The 20310-nt window shown below is 45.5% G+C and overlaps 1 protein-coding gene across 2 annotated transcripts in view; it reads left to right on the plus strand.

Moving 5' to 3' along the window:
• si:ch211-220f16.2 (golgin subfamily B member 1) overlaps positions 1-16220 on the plus strand; it is a 51464-nt gene extending 35244 nt beyond the window's left edge. For both annotated transcript variants that reach the window (XM_034679849.1, XM_034679850.1), the window contains 8 exons: positions 6992-7068; positions 8981-9017; positions 9259-9405; positions 9660-9782; positions 9975-10072; positions 10212-10304; positions 10422-10536; positions 14096-16220. In XM_034679849.1, the coding sequence (XP_034535740.1) occupies positions 6992-7068; positions 8981-9017; positions 9259-9405; positions 9660-9782; positions 9975-10072; positions 10212-10304; positions 10422-10536; positions 14096-14254 (849 nt within the window). In that variant the 3' untranslated portion in view covers positions 14255-16220. The remainder of the gene's footprint in view (positions 1-6991; positions 7069-8980; positions 9018-9258; positions 9406-9659; positions 9783-9974; positions 10073-10211; positions 10305-10421; positions 10537-14095) is intronic.
• Positions 16221-20310: the final 4090 nt, after the last annotated feature.

Consider the following 20310-nt stretch of genomic DNA (forward strand, 5'->3'; position numbering starts at 1 on the left):
TCGGATCAGCTGAGCGCTAAAGAGTTGGAGGCGTCAGCATCCAGGATTCAACTGGAGAAGGTGTTAGCATCAGTCCAGGAGAAGGATCATATCAACTATAATTTACAGCAGGCTTTAGAAGCTGCAGAACACAAACTAGGGAGTCTTTTAGCCGACTCTTCTTCTGAGAGAGCAGAACGATCGTCTCTGCAGGAGATGATCAAACAAATACAAGAAGGTCATCGGTTTGAGGTTGAGGCTTTGAAACAGGAGTTAAATAAAACAGAAGCAGAGCTGCAGAAAACACAGGAAGCTCAGAGTGAAGGAGTGAGGAGTAACGAAGAGAGAGGTCAACAGGTTTCTCTTCTCCAGGAGACGGTGGAGCGTCTGCAGACTCAGCTGAGCGTCCAATTAGAGAAAGTGAAAGAAGCTGTCGCTGAAGAGGCGTCTTTACGCAGAGAAGTGCAAGCTAAAGAGGATCAGATGAGCTGTATGAGCATTCAGATCAGTCAGCAGAAGGAGTTACTCGCAGGGCTTAGTCAGCAGTTAAGAGATAAGGACGCATCCATCGCCCAAGTCATCGAATCAGCTTCGAATGAGAGAGTGAAGCTCAGTGAGGAGAAGACGTCTCTGCAAGCTCAGCTGGAAAACCTGGAGCAGGAGAACAAAGCGTCCACGGAGAGGCTGGAGGAGATCTCTCAGCAGTTAGAGGAACGTGTTTCATGCTCCAGAAGTGAGATAGAGATCAAGAACTCAGAGACGCTCGAGCTTATCAAAGACAACGACAAGCTGAAGAGTGAGCTAACGAAGGTTTCTAAAGAGAGAGACGGAATGAGGAAGAAGCTCCAGGCTGCTCTCGTCGTCAGGAAGGACCTGCTGAAAAAGATCGAGCGATACGAGCACGACAAAGAGGAAAGTGTGAACAAAGCGGAAGTTTCCCTTCTGGAAGAGAGGCTGCAGGAAGTCTCAGATCAAGCGCAAGCTGCTGCAAACACGTACGAAGAGAAGGTGTCTCTGCTGGAGCAGAAAGTGATCGAGAAGGAGGAAGAGATTCAAGAGAGGGAGAGACTCGTCGAAGATTTAAAGTCAGAGAAACTCACTCTGCAGGAAACCGTGTCTGAGAGTAAAGTCAGTCTGTCTGAGACTCTGCAGGCGCTGACGGAGAAGAGCTCCCTCATGGAGGAGATGCAGTCCACCGCCGCTGAGAGAGAAGACGCTCATCAGAGAGACAGAAACAGCTGGACGCAGAAAATCGAAGAGCTGCAAAATGAAATCAAAACATGCAAAGAAGAGATAACGGAGAAGTCCTCGTCTGCTGCCGGTGCCGCCGATTTAGAGAAAGAGCTCGCTCAGGTGAAGCAAGAGAAGGCCATGCTGCAGAAGAAGGCGCAGGCGGCTTTGTTGGCACGCAAAGAGTCGATGAAGAAAGCTCAGGGGAATGAAAAGAAGTTAACTCAAGAGCTCAACGAGCTGAAGGACGACTACAAGGCGCTCCTGGAACAACGCTGCCAGCAGACCAACGAGCTCAACGCCGTCCAGCTGAGCTTTGACGAGAAGGTCCGAGAGCTTGAAGAGCTCCGCGACACCTCGCTGTCGGAGCGAGACGAGCTGGACGAGCTGAGGCAGCTCGTCGAGGAGAGGGACACGACTCTGCAGGATCTGAAGATGTCCCTCGCTGAGAAGGAGAGTCAGTGTCACTCTCTGGGCGACTTAAAAGCGGAGCTGGAGAGTGTGAGGTCCAAAAACGAGAGCATGTCCGTGGAGATGGCGAGCAGCTCTGAGGCCTTCCTGGACATGGAGCAGAAAACAGAAGCGTTGAAGTCCAAACTTGAAGTCGTGGAGGATGATTTAGAGAAGGCTCGCGCAGAGTTAAAAGAGAAAGCAGAGGAAGTGGAGAAACATCAGGAAACAGTGAAACTTTCAGAGCTGAAGGTCCAACAAGAGACTCAAGCTTTACTCAACGAGAGAAACACTCTGCAGACCGAGCTCAGCGTCTCTCAGTCTGCGCTGGAAGAGCACGGAGAGAAGCTCAGACTCCTGATGGATGAAAACAAAGTTCTCCTGGAGCAAAGTGCTCACATGAAGGTGGAGCTTGAGGGAACAGACGCTTTAATTTCACAGAAGTCTGCAGACGTCACAACCCTTCAGAAGACGTTAGAGGAAACGCAGAAGCAGCTCAGAGAGGAGAGAAGAGGTTTAACTCAGGAGCTGGAAGAAGCTCAGCGGCTGTGCACAGAAAGACAGAAGACACTCGATTCTTTAGCACAAGAAAAAGAAAGTGCTTTGACTCTAACTGATAAACTCAGAGACGATGTAAACACGCTGAGTAAGAAACTGAAGGAGTCTGAGAATCTAAACGAGCAGCTCCGCCAAAAAGACACGGAAACGTTCGTCAAACAAGACGACTCCAACAAAGAGGAAGGCGTGTGTCCGTCCTGCAGATGTGCCGAAAACTTTGAAGTGAAGCTGAAAGAGAGGGATGATGCTTTGCTCGTTTCTAAGGCTGAGGTTTCAGAAAAAGAAGAGCTGATTGCTGCACTTGAACTGCAACTGCAGCAGCAAATTAAAGTCCATGAAAAGATTGCAAAGGAGGCTAATGAGCTGCAGAAATCTCAAGAAAACGGAACCAAGACGAACGAGCAGGACAGCCAAAACAAAATTACCCTCCTAACCCGGAAACTTCAAGCAGCTTTAGTCGCACGGAAAGAGCTCTTGAGGGAGAATGCATCGCTGAAGGAGGAGGTGGGGACTCTGTCGGGGAAACACGAGGCCAGAGAAGCCGAGTTTGTGGCCCTGGAGTCGTCCGTGCTGAAGTTGAAGCAGCAAAACAAAGACCTGGAGACCTCTGTGTTATCTCTGAACAAAGAAAGAGACAAGCTCAGCTCTGAAGTCGACGGCATCTCAGACGATAACCACAGCCTCTCCGCAGCCTGTGACAGTCTGAAACTCACCATCGAGAACATCACGCAGCAGAAGACAGCCTTCTCCTGTCAGCTCGAGTCTCTGAAGGACTCACAAACAGACGAGCTCTCCAAGTGGAAGTCCAAGCACGCGGAGCTGAAGCAGGAGTACGAGTCTCTTCTGCAGGCTTATGAAAACGTCAGCAGTGAAATGGATAAGATGAGGCAGCTTCTAGAGGGGGCCAAGAGAGACCGGCAGGAGGCCCTCCGGAAAATCCACAAACACGACTCTGAGATGGAGGTCCTGGAGAGGCAGGCGAAGGAAATCGAAGATGAAAACGGGAGGATGAAGGAGAGGATGCACAAATTTGCCAAAGAGAAACGTCAGAGGGTTGAAGAGCTGGAGGAGGAGAATCAGAAAGTAAGAAAGGAGCTTAATGAGCTGGAAGAAAACCACAAAACGGAAACGAGCAAACTGACGGATACGAATCAACAGCTGGAGGATGAGATCTGTAAACTCAAGGAGTCATCAGAGGGTCTCGGAGAGAAGCTTGCTGGATTACAAGCTGAGAATAATCGACTCACGGAAAAGGCTGAAGAAGCAAGCTGTTCGCACCTTGAATCAAACGCATACACGAGCAACATGCAGCTCAAACTGGACGAAGCTCTCAGTTTGAGTAACTCGCTCACCGCTCAGATCGAGGCGCAGAAAACAGAGCTCGGCGCTCAGCTGGAAATCAACAAGCTGTTACAGAAGGAGAAGCAGAACCTGTCGGAGAGGATCGATGAGATCCAGACGGATCACGAGGTGCAGCTGGGAGAGAAAGACGGTGCAATGAAAGAGCTCAAAGACGTCATCAACAAACACAGCCAGGAGACCATCAGCCTGAACGAGAAGGTCCGGATCCTAGAGGACGACAAGTCTCTCCTGCAGGAGGAGCTGGAGAACGCTCAGGAGATGTCAGACAAAGTGAAGAATGAAAACGAGTATCTGGAGACGGTGATTCTGCAGAACTCTGAGAAGATCGATGAGCTGACCGAGTCCGTCACTTTACTGCACACCCAGAACACGCAGCTGTCCTCTCAGCTCGCAGCGAGCGAGGAGATGAACGGACAGATCCGCCAAGAGAAAGAGAAGGAGCAGCTGAAGCTCGTCCGAGAGCTGGAGGAGAAACTCAAGATGGTTCAGAGGGGCAACGAGGGCTCCAAGAGCGTGAAGACGGAGCTGCGAGAGCTGCTCAAAGAGAAACACCACGAGATAAACCAGCTGCAGCAGAACTGCATCCAGTACCAGGAAGTGATTTTAGATCTGGAGAGTTACCTGAAGACGTCGCGCTCGGCCTGCGAACAGCTGGAGAAGGAACTCAAGAAGAGCTCGGAGAAGATATCGGATTCAGAGGAGAGGAGGAGAGAAGTGGAAGCTGATCTGAACGCGCACAAACAGCTCCTCCAGCAAGCCGCTGAGAAGATTCAGAGCGTGGAGTCTGAAAGAGAAGAGCTGGTTCAGGTTTTATCACAGGAGAGGGAGAAGTCTGAGGACGCAGCGATAGAAAGTATGGACGAGAAGCATGCTGATCCTTACGTGGAGAATCAACTCCTGCTGCAGCAACAGATAAACGATCTGAACGACCTCAAAGAGCAAGAAAGTCAGAAAGTGAACGAGCTGAGGCAGAAACTGGACTCTCAGGACCTCCAGATAAATAATCTGAAGAGAGCGGCGGACACCAACGAGGTGAAGCTGTCGGCGTTATCCGCTGCTCCTCAGGGCGCGGACGCCACCAGACTCTGGAACGATCTGTTCCAGAAGACGCTGCACGAGAAAGACAGCCAGCTGCTGGAGCAAGGCTTCGTGATCAAACGCTTTCTGGACGACATGAGAGTGAAAGACAAAGAGGCGAACGACCTCCGAGTGACCAAGTCCAGGCTGGAGAGGACCCTGAACGAATACTCCATCGCTGCCGCCGCACAGCAGAGGCAGCTGTTCGTCATGAGCGCGAGCAACGCCGAGCTCACGGAGTCTGTGGAGCTCCTGAGCGTGCAGGTGAAGGAGCTGAGCGCTCACGCTGAGAGAACAGACAAGGATAAAAACACTCTGAGCCGACAGCTTGCTGACAAAGAAGACGCCGTTTCACAAATGCAGCTGAGTCTCCAGCAGACGGAGAAGATAAACGCAGACTCAGACGCTCAGCTGCTGCTTCTCCACACGCACAGTGACAAGCTTCAGGCGGACTTTGAGAAGCAGGAGGGGATCTCTCTGCAGCTGAGAACTCTCCTGCAGAGCAAAGACGCCGAGATCTCCTCCCTGCTGTCCGGCAGAGACGGACAGATGTCGGGATACCTCGAACAACTCCACGCGAATCACCGCAACCAGGTGGGAGTGTACGAGGACAGGTTGGCGTCCTCGCGCTACCAACGAGAGAAGGCCGATAAGGAGCTGAGAGCGCTGGAAGCGAAGGTCAAAAATCTGCAGCTCACAGTGAGCAGGTCCATCCAGGAGAAGGAGCAGACATCTGCAAAGATGGAGTCACTGAAGAACGCCATGGTGTCCCTGCAGAGTGAGCGAGAGCGTCTGATGTCAGAGTACAGGATCCTGGAAGCGAAGAGTCAGCTGGGCTTAACGGGGAAAGATGGAGCACCCGACGGCGAAGGAGGCACCAACAAAGGCCTCAAACACGAGATCAGGAAACTGTTGCATCAAATGGACGATCTGAACTCAGAGAACGCCATGCTCCGGGCGCAGCTGGTCCGCTACAGAGAGGATTTAAACCAGGTGTTGTTCTTAAAGGATAACCAGCTGAAGGGGTTGCTGAAGAAACAACAGGATGTCATCAAAAACCTTGAGAGCCAGAAAGCTGCGGCCGAGAAGCAGCAAAGAGCGACGCGGCGTGATCTCCAACGGGAAGAAGAGGCGAGCGTTACTTTCAAAGAAGAGATTTCTAAACTTCAATCGAAGGTTTCAAAGCAGGAAGAAGAAATACTGAACCTCAAAACGGAGAGAGCCAGGACGGATCAGGGGAAGGTGATTTCTGACCTGCAGGACGCCGTGGCGGCAAAAGCAGCTGAATGTAACGACCTGCAGCAGAAAGTCCTCTCTCAGAAAGTCCAAAGTGATGACCTGAAGGAGAAGATGAATCTCTTAGAGAAGGAAACGGATAACAAACTGGCCGAAGCTGAAGACAAATACAACGGGGAGCTGGACACGTTCGAGCGGGAGGTGCAGGTGATGAGGAACGAGCGAGAGACGGCCGATCAGAGGGTCGCAGAGCTCGCCAAGGACCTGGTTGAGATGGAGCAGCAGTTATCAGAAGCTCAAACACAGAACAAAGAAACAAAAGCTCAGAATGAGTCTCTGTGCAAAGCCATGGCCGCTCTGCAGAACGACAGAGACCAGCTCATCGAAGACTTCAAGACCCTGAGGAACCGGTACGACGAAGAACTCAGAGAGACACAGGCGGCCTTAAACAAGGTGGAGCGCAGTCTGCAGGACGCCTCCTCTGACTTGGCCATGCTCGCCAAAGAGAGGGACATCCTCGTTCACAAAATGAAGGCCTTAGAGAGCAAAGACGCGCCGGCGGAGCTGAACAAGCTGCTGGACGAGCTGTCCAAGGGTCTGTCGGAGAAGGAGAGGGAGCTGAAGCAGGTCGTCCTGGAAAACGACCGGTACAGCCGGCAGCTCTCTGCGTTCTCCAGATCCATGGCCAGCCTCCAGAACGACCGAGACAGGCTGATGGACGAGCTGAGCGGAGCCAAGAGAGAGGTTGAGTCCAGGCAGGGGTCGAGCCCAGAGAGTGTCAGTGTGGAGAAGTCAAAAGGAAGTGATGTCACTGCGCCGCCGCAGAGAGAGAGAGGAGGGCTGGTAAGTCAAGTCATCAGCTGTGTTGGGTTTGGCTGTTGCTTGCGCTTCCTCTCGGTGCCGTGTTTCATTTTGTGGAGAGCATGCAGCGTCACGTAGAGTTTTTTTAAAAGTCCATCCATGTCATGGCTTCGACTTGCATGGTGTTTCTGTTGGGATGCTCACCTTCTAGTGTCTGTGAAGTTCTCAGTTTCATGTTTTACACGACTGTTTTCACTCTGGTGACTGACGACTTTTCCTGCTTCTGGTGTTGTTGCAGGAGATGAGGATGGAGACACAAACTCAGAGATCACCGCTTGGAAAAGGAATCCACCAGGAGGAAATGTCAGAGCTGAGGTAAAGGATGAATGACTGATTCTAAAATGTTTGTATCTGGGCCTAGTTTTTGCACATTTTGGGCTCTAAAGCTGCGTTTCCACTCTCTAAAGTTAGAAAAGGTACCAAAATAACTGATCTGTACACTCCTACTTCTTTGGTACCCTTTAAGTGGGAAACCAAGCATACCCTTAATGCTTTCAGGGGTTATGCAGATCTCAGGGTTGGTCTTATCAGGAAATGATCCTATTGGAAAACAGAGACTAGCTGAGCAGAGAGAGGGGCAAAGAGACGGATGCAAAGGGAGAGGGAGATCGCACAAGAATACATATTTCCTGCAACCTGATGTTATTAACCAACATATTTCATGACAACCTATCTTTCCAATGAAAGTGCTTTGCAAGTTGCTTGTCCTGGGCACAACTTCAAAATAAAAGCATCGTATGAAAACAAGAGGTGTCTCCACAGAAAAAATGTATCTGGCTTTTACTTTGAAAATCACTCTGGAAATGCTTTCATGCTTTAACCATAAATATAGCTGATGTAAGGCCATTACAGACCTCAGTCTGTGTATAATTTTTTTTCATCTCTTAGCTAAGATCCTGCGTGGCTCCCAGAAAAATCACTTTCCATTCTCTAGATTTTTCAGTATGTGAGACAGGTGTTTCTTGTGTGAAGCATTGAAGGGTGCAGTTTGCTTTGGAAACACAAGCAGGATCAGGGTTTACAGCACCAAACTGGACTGACCCAAACTGGACCACAAAAAGGATTCCTACAAAGAAAGACCCTTTTTTTTTTTTTTTGAGAGTGACATGCATTTTATTCTCCGGGTCGGAGGGGGAGTCTTTGCCCCAGGTGGAGGAGTTTAAGTATCTTGGGGTCTTGTTCACGAGTGAGAGGAAGAGGGAGCGCGAGATTGACAGGCTGCAGTGATGCGGACGCTGTACAGGTCTGTCGTGGTGAAGAGAGAGCTGAGCCAGAAGGCAAAGCTCTCAATTGACCGGTCAATCTACGTTCCGACCCTCACCTGTGGTCACGAGCTGTGGGTCGTGACCGAAAGAACGAGATCCAAATACAAGCGGCTGAAATGAGCTTTCTCCGCAGGGTGTCTGGGCTCAGCCTTAGAGAGAGGGTCAGGAGCTCAGACATCCGGGAGAGGCTCAAAGTAGAGCCGCTGCTCCTCCGCATTGAGAGAAGCCAGATGAGGTGGTTCGGGCATCTGGTCGGGATGCCTCCTGGGCGTCTCCCTGGGGAGGTGTTTCGGGCATGTCTTAGCAGGGAAGCCCAGACACTCCTCTCCTCGGCCACTTCCACCAGCTCTTCTGGGAGGAGGCCACGGGGAAGGCCCAGGACACGCTGGCGAGATTATGTCTCTCAGCTGGCCTGGGAGCGCCTCGGTATCCTCCCAGAAGAGCTGGTGGAAGTGGCCGGGGAGAGGAGTGTCTGGGCTTCCCTGCTAAGGCTGCTGCCCCCGCGACCTGGACCCGGATAAGCTGAAGAAGATGTATGGATGCATTTAATTGTTTTAAAGAAACAACCGTCACACTGCTGTTTTTAAAACCACAGACCTCTGTGACAAAAATGATCAGTCTGAGCTAGTCAGTGGTTAAACAAGCACTTCTAGCAGACACAACATTAAGAGAATGTTGCAGCCATTACTGTAGAGTCTGACTGCTGAAGCAATCTAATGGAGCTGTGAAATATTGGTACCTGTTTGTCATATAAACCCTAAAATATGGAAGAAGAATGGACCCATGTTTTAAAAAGAAGGCTTACCTTGAAACAATAAAAATGTGCACTAAATCTAGAATCTAGAAAACTTCATATTTTCCCAAACTACACCAACAAACACTTTGAGCAGTTAGAAAAGAGAGAGAGTAAATGTTCATGGAGAGGTTTTAACTCATGAAGCTGAATGTTTTTCTATCTGCAGGTCTGACACAGAGAGGCAGGACACTCTGCAAGCAAAGGTAATACATGCAACCTGAATCTGAACCTTTGTTTGAAAACTAAACACTCCAAATCACTGTTGGGTTTTGCATTAATGTTTTTATTTATGCACGTTTCAATCCTCATCAAAGGACTTGCATGATAGTTTTAAAGTATCTTCTTTTTTAAGGTGAAGAACCACCATGCAAAGAAAATCCTGGCTTTTAATTTTTCACTTCATGAACCCAGTTCTTCGTCCTAACTGTTCCTTTCGTACGACAGGAAACAGCGGTTCTGGCAGGCCAGAGTGGATCGGATGAGTTGGTGAGTCGTTTGGAGGCTGAGAGGAGTCAGCTCCACGGCTCCCTGCAGCGCTGCGTGTACGAGATCCAACAAAGAGACCAGTACTTAATGCAGCTCAACACCAAGGTACCAAACAGCTGAGCCTGTGTTGTTGTTGTTGTTGTCGTGTTTGTTGTTCTTGCAGCTCTAAAGGTTGGCGGTGTGGACTCTAACCGAAGCGTTCTGTAAGTTGTTCCCACTTCTTGTGCGATGTGGGAAGAGGAGGAGGCATGCTGTTTGGTTATGCAACATGCTTTAAACTCCCAGTGCTCAAAGTTTGACTGCATTCAAGCTTTTACTGGAAGAAAGTAAAGAGACTCTCTTCTCTCTCCGCCCTCCAGCTGCAGCAGGCGGTGGAGGAGAAAGGAACTGTTGGCGCTCAGCTGAGGGCCGTCTCTCAAACTCTGAGGGACACTCAGAACCGCTGCCACTGGCTGGAGGGACAGATCCAGAACCAGGCTCAGGTAAGTCATCATCAACGTGTGCATGTGGGCATGAACAACACAAAACAAAAGAAGCATTGCAGAACTGAACGACACTGCGTCAAGGAATATTTACTCTCTGTGCTCTCATACCTTCAAATACCTTCAAATAAAACCTCCATCCTCACCTGATAACCTGTATCTGTGCCTGTAATGCTGTGCCCTCACCACCAGGGGTCAGTATACGCTGAGGTTGCACCTGGAGCCCCTCAGGAGAAGAGCAACGACTCCATGATGTCTGAGACAGATGAAGCTCATCAGTTCAGAGAGAGGTGAAGAGAGGAGTCTGTTTCTCTCACTTATCTTTCAAAACTCTAATATTTCTGAGGATTTATTTATAATTAGTGGAGCTCATGTGTGTGTGTTTGTGCGTGTGTGTGTGTGTGTGTGTGTGTGTGCGTGTGTGTTCAGGCTGCTGGAGGTGGAGCAGAGTCTGGCAGATGAGCGAGCGCGCAGAGAGACAGCCGAGGAGGCTCTGCGACTCGCCGAGGACAGAGCAAAGAGGTGAGACCTAAATTGACACAAACACACTCCAGGATTCATGAATTCATGGATTCATGAATTCATGGATTCATGAATTCATCAGCGCAGAGCTCTGAGTATATATTTGTCTTTTTGCAGTGTTGGTTCCAGCTCGTCCAGAGACAGCCAGAGAGACTTCAGTATTGAGATGGAAACCGAGGAGGAGTGGGACGCTCTCACTCTCAACCCCAATCAGCCTCTCATCACACGGAAGGTACTCAGAGACGACTCAGGGTTTCAGTCCTCAGTTAATCTTTGTAATGTTTCCTCTGTCTGTGTTAATACGTCTGTGCAGAATGTTTCACACTAAAGCTCTATTAACACCACAACCTCTTTCCAAACAAGTGTATTACTTTAGTTTCAGATCAGATATCTGTCAAGAGTCAAAGTTTTGGAGCCTGAAAGACAAAGAAGAGAAGAGTAGAGAAGTGGACTCTCTAGAATAAGTTTTGTTTTTTAGAACAAAAGTACATTAAAGGTGACATATCATGCTTTTTTCATCAACATATATTGGTCTAAGAGGTCCCCAAAACATGTCTTTAAAGTTTATGCTCAAAAAAACACTTGGTCACAGATTTAGTGTTTCTTGTTGTTTTATTTATCAGTATGTCGACGTGTGTCTTGGTACTGCTGATGGTTTATAAAGCACTGAATGGTTTAGGCCCAAAATACATTGCTGATCTGCTACTACTTTATGAACCACCTCGACCTCTGAGGTCATCAGGTACTGGTCTGCTTTCAGTTCCTAGAGTCAGAACGAAACATGGTGAAGCAGCGTTTAGTCATTATGCTCCACATATCTGGAACAAGCTCCCTGAAAGCTGTAGGTCTGCTCCAACTCTCACCTCTTTTAAATCAAAGATTAAGACTTTTTTATTTACCTCTGCCTTCCTATCTTAGATTATTTTAACCCACTTTAAATTAAAATTTTAATGTCATTTTTATATATTTCTAATTTTCCTTTTCTTTTCTGTTTTATCATATTTGTCATTTTAATTATGTTCTTTTATGCTTGTCTGAATGTCTCCAATGCTTTTAATGTGTTAATGTAAAGCACATTGAGTTGCCCTCGTGTATGAAATGCGCTATACAAATAAAGCTGCCTTGCCTTGCCTTACACAGCTACAGCTACTAACATGTAGCTATGTGGCTATGCTAACTAGCGCTAGCACTTTTCCATGACAAATAAAAAAAATTCCACTAGATCTTCAAATCTGCAGACGTGGGGAGTAGAACCGACCTTTGTGTTTATTAAGACAGCCTACAACTAGCATGCCTCCCTCCTAAGCTCCTTGTTAGCACACATGTGTGCAGGGAATGAAAAACGGAGGAGGGGTTGAGTTGTATTTTATACAGTCTATGGGCTGAACAAGCTCCGAGCTCTGACTTCCTGTTCATACTGGCTCTCTTTAATTTCAGTCACAGTTTGAATAGTTTCTGTTTTTAAGATTAACGAGGAGACACACTTTAGAGAGTGTCAGTGTGTCTCTGTTGCATGTGCACATACCATACATATCTCTATACACTCTCAGCTATCTGATGTATTAAAGAGACATGTGGAGGAACTACTGATAAGATTCACAGCCCGTCATGCAGATCTGATTCAATATTTGTGATTGGACAATGTGCAGGAATGATGATCTGCAGTTTAATGAGGTTAACTGTTTATGAATCAAACAAGAATAGGACCTTTCACAAACCTGCCCTGTCCACAAGTCCTGTGTGAGAGCTCTCTGCACGTGTCTTTCGATCTCTTAGCTCAGGCATGTCCAAAGTACGGCCCGAGGTCCATTTATTTGTGGCCCCAAGCTTCCATCTTAAAATGTGTTATTTATAGCACATAACTTAATCACCTTCTGAATCATCTGTACATTTGCAGTTTCTTTCAAGAGCACAAACAAAACTAAAGTCAATCCAGAAACATCTCAAAAAGCTTCACATGGACTACCTGTGTAAAGTCAAAGCTCTGGGAATTCTGCAAGACAGCAATAAAGAAGAAACACAAGAACTCTTAAAGCTGGCAGGTTTTCAAATGAATGTTTTTATCATGATGTGAAAATGTTCTTGATGAACACTAAAAGTTCAGAAGACACAAAAGAGGACACAAGACAAGATCAAAATTATGAAATTGTGCAGAAAAGGCAAAATTAGGTGAATAAAAAATGTTCAGAACTCAGGAAAATAATGATTGTGTTCTTAAAATGTTGTAGAAAAGTCTTAAAAACAACACGTAAAAGAAGTGTGATGAAATCCAGATCGTGATCCTGCCATAGGAAAATAATGACACAATATTTTTTCCCACATTGCCCGACCCTAAGGAAAAACATTTTCCTCCAGAAGAAGATAAAGTTTGCTCATGTTTACATGGTACTTCCTAGTTACTGTTTTATTGAGAAAACATTTAAAATAATTGTCTTTAAAGGTGACATATCATGCAAAATGGACTTTTTAATGGTTCTCTACCTGAAATATGTGTCCCTGTCTACAAAGCCCCCGAGAATGAAAAGAATCCATTCTGCCCCTGTTCTGATTTCTCCACCTTTCTATAAATGTGTGCTGAAACCAGCCGTTTCAGACTTCAGTGTTTTTCATACGTCACAACGCCATCCTGTCTGTAACAGGAAGTCAGAGCTCGGAGCTTGTTCAGCCCATAGACTGTATAAAATACAACTCAACCCCTCCTCCGTTTTTCATTCCCTGCACACATGTGTGCTAACAAGGAGCTTAGGAGGGAGGCATGCTAGTTGTAGGCTGTCTTAATAAACACAAAGGTCGCTTTGACTCCCCACGTCTGCAGATTTGAAGATCTAGTGGAGGATTTTTAGTTTTCATGGATAAGTGCTAGCGCTAGTTAGCATAGCTACATGTCCTAGCTGTAGCTGTGTACCAAGACACACGTCGACATACTGACAAATAAAACATCAAGAAACACTAAATCTGTGACCAATCCTTCAGAAAAGGTCCCGCTGCCTTTCTGGCAGAGGTCGGTTTGACTCCCCACGTCTGCAGATTTGAAGATCTAGTGGATGATTTTTATTTATCATGGAAAAGTGCTAGCGCTAGTTAGCATAGCCACATAGCTACATGTTGGTAGCTGTGTACCAAGACACACGTCGACATACTGATAAATAAAACAACAAGAAACACTAAATCTGTGACCAATGGTTCAGAAAGGTCCTGCTGCAGGCGCCTCTCCGTCAGGATCAGATTCTGGATCAGATTCAGAGGGTTGAAGTAACAGGATCTCTGAGCAGCCGTGTATATTCAGCCAACATGTAAACATTAGATCAACGTGCTGGAGAGCCGAGGCACATCCACTTCCTGAGGGGGCGTGGTCAGAGGGAAAACAGAGTGTTCTGAGGAGGACTGAAGAAGAGGGTTTTTCAGGCAGACCAAAATCTGATTTCAAAGTGTTTTTTTGAGCATAAACTTTAAAGACATGTTTTGGGGACCTCTTAGACCAATATATGTTGATGAAAAAAGCGTGATATGTCACCTTTAAATAGATATTTCATATATAATGTTTATGATTCCTAAGTCTCAGTAGGAGGCCCTGAGGTATTCTGACAACATCATATGTGGCCCTCTTTGAAAAAAGTTTGGACACCCCTGTCTTCGATGGTTGCCTTTTAAAAATGTGATCCTCTTCCTTCACTCTCTTTTTGTATCTCTAAGAATCATCATCATATCATAAACTATAAAAGAAAGTCAAGCTGTAAATCTGATGTGTTGTTGAAGCCGTTTCCCTGACCGTCTCCTGTTTGTGTCTTCAGGTAAAAGGGGGCGTGGTCCTCTGCCGCCGCTGGCTCAGGGGGCGGAGCCTCTACTTCTCCAGGCTGCTGACGAGCCGCGCTCGCTCTCGATACTTCTTCCTCGCCTACCTGTTCACAATCCACGTGCTCGTCTTCATGTGCCTCACCGGTGCCCTGTAACACGGACAGACACACACACACACACACACACACACACACACACACACACACACACACACACACACACACACACACTGGAGGTCTGAAAGGTTTTTTTTAACATTTGATTTTCTATCTTTAAAAGGTGAACAAAGTAAAACACTAAAGCTGGCTCGTGGTCGGACAGAGCGGCGGTTTAAAGACACTTTGATGGATTCAGTTTTCATTTGATTATTTATTTTGTCATGATGTTTCGTCAGAATTAATTTCAGATTAATGTTAAATCAAGCCTTAAATCATCATCTCTCCCGGCTGTTCTCTCTAAAGAGAAGCAGTCTGGCTCCTTAATGCCGGTCTGCTGCCTCCGGTCTGATCTCTGATCAGAAGAATCCTCATGTTTATGGAGTTTATCCTGAGAGAAGCTGGACGTCTGGTTTCTTCATCTAAAAGCCTAAGAAGGTGCTGAAAGCCATATCCATTCTCATTAACACTACTCCCTCATTGCCTCTTCACCTTGTTTCTGTTCTCTTAACCAGTAACCAGCATGCTAACACGCCGTCTGCTGGTAACTATGAATGCTCTGATACCTGCATCAGCCGAGGAAACACCTCAGATCCAGCCGACAGTGTGACACAGATCAAATCAGTAGATGTCTTTCCTTTTGACAAACGATACATGCACGACTGACTGCTGGAGGATGTGAGGTTTATCAGGCGGCGCTGAATGAAGCTGTTTTTCTGAAGCTCCTGCAAACCGAGTACGTTCAGGGGCCGCGAGTCGAGCTGCTGCTAACGTTAGTCATCGCTGAGGTCTATAAAGATCCAGAAAGTTCTCCTCTGCACAGATCTGTTATTAACTCTTAATGTGAGGCTCGATTACACCAGAACATCCTGTCAGTCATCCTCAGTGTGGTTTGTTCATCTTTAGAGGAGCTTTAACTTGAGCCAGGGTTTAAAAGCTGGAGCGATCTTGTCCCCCTTATTCAGGGTCATGAAACCTGGGATTCTGAGTCTCACGCTGCCGTTGGATCTGAGCGGTCTCGGCTGAACGACGGTATCAGAACATCTCCGTTTGTTTCACATCCTAATCACGGATTTCCTCACCAGCTTCTTCTTCTTCTTCTTCTTCTCCTCCTCCTCCTCCTCCTCCTCCTCCTCCTCCTTCTTCTTCTTCTTCTCCTCTTGCCTCTCTGGTTTCATACTTTGCACATAATCGCGATGCTGAGTTTAAACTATGCACTGAGACTCCAAATGTGTAAATAGTCATCTCGTCTATAAGCTGAGAAGCACGACTACACCTCTCCCACTCCCTCCTGTTCCCTTTAAGCCAAAGGTGTTTGTGTTCTCACCTCGGCTCATGCCTGTTAAACAAAGTGGGAGACAAAGGCTTCCAAACCTCCTTAAATCTAACGCACTACGGCGGCGGCGACGGCGGTGTGCCATTGAGAATGGTCTGCAAAAAAAACACAGAGTATATACTGTACAGTGTGTTAAAGTGTCTGTATTTATTCGTGCATCTGCAGAAAGTTTGCTGTGAAGTCTCACAGACTGTATGTATGTATATACACATTTCTATCCTCTCTGCTTGATGACTGTACATTTCTTTTGATTGTTAAGAGTTTAAAAATGCGACAAGAGGCGGGGTTTCCACAGAGAGAGCTCCCGGAGACGAGAGAAGAGCGGCTCTCAGGCTTCTGTAGAAACCCCCTGGCCTGCTGATGGCACTGTGTCCCGTTGTTATGTACATACAGGAGTGATTTAAGGACGTTAAAAAAAGAACTGAATGAATCTATTTATGAAAACTACTGATAAATTGTTCAGATGGCATATTTTCTCTGCTGCCTCTATTTTTAAGAGCGAGTGATGCTGTCGGCCTTTTGATGACACGAGGCTGAACTCTGTGCAATACTGTGTCAGAGGGGAACCTCTCAGATCCCCCGTCACCATCTCCAGAGACATTTAATAAAAGCTTATCCAACTTTTCCTCATTTTGATCGTATGATGTTCATCGGTGACGTCTGTCTTTAACTGTTTCTGTTTCTTGCTTTAATAAAGAGGATATGGTCTCTGCCTCACACCAGTATCCTCTACTGATCACTATCTCAGCCTAAAACATGGTTCAGAAAGTCCTCTTTATTACAACACAACCCCTATAGCATCATAAAGTTCAACAATCCCAGACTCTGTTCATGCAGACTCCACGTAGTGACAACACCGATGCTGCTTACCTCTCCACATGACCTCTAATGACCTTTAATGACCCAAATCACAACAAATGTTCTCCTCAGACTCTTTCCAAACAGAGCAGGTCTAGACCGTACTCAATGTTCTATTGTCAACAAAGGCCCAACATCAAGACCGGATCAGATCCAGTCCCATCTTACAGACAGGACTCAGTCTGATCTCATCTTAATCCACCATGAGCAGAGCACTTTGCAGCATTTAGCAAGTTACAGTGGCAAGGACAAACTTCCTTTAACAGGCAGAAACCTCCAGCAGGATCAGACTCATGTTAGGAGAGAGAATCTAGAAGACTAGAAGTTATTAGTGAAGCTGATTTGAAATGGATCAAATTTTTGGGAAGCATTCTTTGACCAATCTTTGATTTTTAACTCTGATATTTAGACATTTTTGAAGAGTAAAGTAAAGACAGCATGTTCTCCCAGGCACTTAAATTTTAGCGATTACAAAATGATACTTAAGAAGTCGATCACGTGTCAATTTATCACCAACTCCACACAGAAATTAAATCTCAATTGCATTTAATCTCGTTATTTTAGAGCAACTAATACATCAACAACATACAATTTTGCAAACAAATCTATTATAAGTGGCAAAAATATGCAAAATCAACAGTAAAATTCAGTCAGACTTTTTAATAAATACACTTAAGATAATCGGATTTATATGGAAGCCCGTTTCCACCAGTTAAAAAAAAATAAAATGTTTTAGGAAAAAATGAAAAAAAAAAAAAAATTCTAGGAAAAAGTGAAAAAAAAGAAAAGAAAAATGTTTTAGGAAAAAGTGAAAAAAAAAATGTTTTAGGAAAAAGTGAAAAAAAAAAAAAAATCTAGGAAAAAGTGAAAAAAAAAAATGTTTTAGGAAAAAGTGAAAGAAAAAAATGTTTTAGGAAAAAGTGAAAAAAAAAAATGTTTGAACATCAATGCAACCACTGATGCATATTCCATAGGGCGAACCACGAGCTCTCCACCTCTGAGTCCAAGGTGACTAAATCTCTCCTTTATGTATTAGAATGCATAAAGGAGAGATTTAGGGGGGGTTAAAAGGTAAAAGTGTGAGGACATGGTTGCTTCTCTCTCGCCTTGGAGAGTCACCTTGGACTCAGAGGTGGAGAGCTCGTGGTTCGCCCTATGGAATATGCATCATTGGTTGCATTGATGGTTTTTTTCAAGAAAAATGATATGGCTAGAAGCATTGCAGGTTATTTTATTGATGCTGTAACTGAAAACAATGGATGCCCTAAAAAAGTTTATTTCACGATTTGTGAATCCACATCTAAAGTAGTCTTCAATGATGATATCCATTAAGAGCTTTGTCTCAGCCCCTTCAAACTGTAGCTGCGGCGCAACACACATGGAAGCCCATCTAGGCTTATCTCATAATTATGACTTAGTATCTCATAATTATGACTTAGTATCTCATTATTATGACTTAGTATCTCATTATTATGACTTAGTATCTCATTATTATGACTTGACTGTTCTTTTTTTACTTTTCCCAATTATTTTTTTTTTTCACTTTTTCCTAAAACATTTTTTTTTTTTTTCACTTTTTCCTGAAACATTTTTCTTTTCTTTTTTTTTCACTTTTTCCTAAAAAAATTTTTTTTTTTTTCATTTTTTCCTAAAACATTTTTTTCTTTTCACTTTTTCCTAAATTTTTTTTTTTTTTCACTTTTTCCTAAAACTTTTTTTTTTTTTCACTTTTTCCTAAAACATTTTTTTTTTCACTTTTTCCTAAAACTTTTTTTTTTTTTTTAACTGGCAGAAACAGGCTTCCATAGATTTATAACAATGTCTTGAAACACAAAAAAATCTAATAAATTAAGCTCATTATTGAGATATTGATACTAACTTTGGCTTCTCCCCTGTCACAGTCAGGTGGTGATCACAGGTTATTTTACTCATGCATGTGTTCACATACTGTAATGTGCACATGAAGCCAATAGATGGCAAAGTCTTCTCATTAAAACCAGGAACAGCACCCTGACAGACAAAGCTCAGGGTGAAGTCCCCCTCCTCTGTGTGCAGGGTGGTGTGAGAGTATTTTCTGGGACAGCCATGAATGAGAGATGAGGGTTCATCATGTTTCTAAACCACACGGATCAACTTTGACTCGTGGGTTTCCCCCTTCTTTCCTCTTCTCATCCTGATGAATATTCATGATTTCCTGTTTAACTTGTTCTGTCTTACGTCATGTACCGTCGTGTTATGAAAGGCAGAGTGGTGAGTTTGAAGATCTTTCACTATAAAAGGCCTAAGGTGCTTTTCGACCACAGGAACTCTCCCCAGGAACTACAGAGCTTTCGAGGAACCAGGGTCTAACTTCAGTTCCTGGATAGTTAATCCCCTGCTTTTTGGGTAGTGCTTTCCAAAGGTGCAGGCCTTTGGGGGCGTGGCCTGCAATGCTGAACGTTTCTGATTGGTCGAGTATCCTCAGTGTTTCTATCTCACCCTCTGTCCACACAAACATCACACCCACCTGTGATTCACTCAGTTTAATAACTCCTGAACATCGGTCTTCTCTGAGCCTGACAGTGTGAATGCATCTCTGTCAGCTCCCGGTGTTCCGGTTTTAAAAGTGACCCTGTAAACTGGAGACCTTCAGCTGAACGTGTCAGTGTTTGTGGAGTTTACAACAGCTGTTGAAACAGAAGGATTCCTCGGGAATGCATCCTAGTTTAGTTTTTATTTAAACGTCCAAATATCCTCATCAGATATTTAATGATCATCTAAAGACGTTTGTGAGGGATGCATCCGGCTGAGAGTCTCCAGTTAACAGGGTCGCCATTTAAACTGGAACACCGGTCGATCTCTGACATGGCTTTTAAATCTGTTTTGCTTTAAGTCGAGCATTTCAGGTGTTTTGAATCCTCTTTGTCTTTAGAGCTTGTCTCCTTCCAAGTGTGGATTCAACGAGTCCATTAAAGCACGATCAAAACCAGCACAAGAGGAATCTCCTTCATCCTAGCAAGCTAACTGTAGTGTTGCTAATGACGATGCTGGCCTGTCTGTCTTCTTCTATGGTGTCATCTTTGTTATTTGTCCATTGTCTTTTTCTTACTGCCCTCTACTGGCCCAGAGGTTGACTTCAGGGACTGATGGCTGAGGGGACACCTAGCAGCTCATACCTGTCCCTCAGAGAGGCCACGCCCCTTAAGTCTTAATGAAACTGTTATATCAAAATTCAACCCGTACAGATGTCATGATGAGAAAATAAGCATTAGGGACCAAATTATTGTTTTTTTTTATGTTAAGTTTGACATTTTACTGAGACTCTATACGGATTGACTCACTTTTGGAAACAGCCTCTAGTGGATGCACCAGGAACTGCAGTTTTTGCACTCACTGACGTTGAGTCGGCTCGGTTTGGATCTCATGGCTCCTGGAGAAACTCTCTCTGACTCAAAGGAAGTCGTCTTTGAAAAACCTCCTGCAGACCTCTTCCTCTCTATCTCCCTCTCCTTCTCTTCTTCTGTCTCTCTCTCTCTCTCTCTACAACAGAGTGAAATCAGTCCTCATGTTGCCGCTGACCCACTTGCCTCCTGCAGCAGAGGAAGAGAAGTGGAGGAGTAGGAGAAAAAGGGCGGGGAGGTAGGTAGAGGTGAAAACATGTGGGAGTCTGCAATGATTAATGTGCTTTCAGAGATGGAGTGAGTGAGAGAGAGAGAGAGGGAGGGAGGGAGCAGCGAATGAGGGCAGCTGTGATGTGTGGTGGCGGAGCGAGTACAAGTAGGCTCCAGTAAAGGTGTGCTCAACAAATCAATGACCCCATCTTCATCTTAATGCACGGCGCTGAAACACTGGAGCATGTAGGCATATCAGAAGAAATCCTTCA

This window comes from Notolabrus celidotus, chromosome 3 (genome assembly GCF_009762535.1).
Source record: "Notolabrus celidotus isolate fNotCel1 chromosome 3, fNotCel1.pri, whole genome shotgun sequence".
NCBI lineage: Eukaryota > Metazoa > Chordata > Actinopteri > Labriformes > Labridae > Notolabrus > Notolabrus celidotus.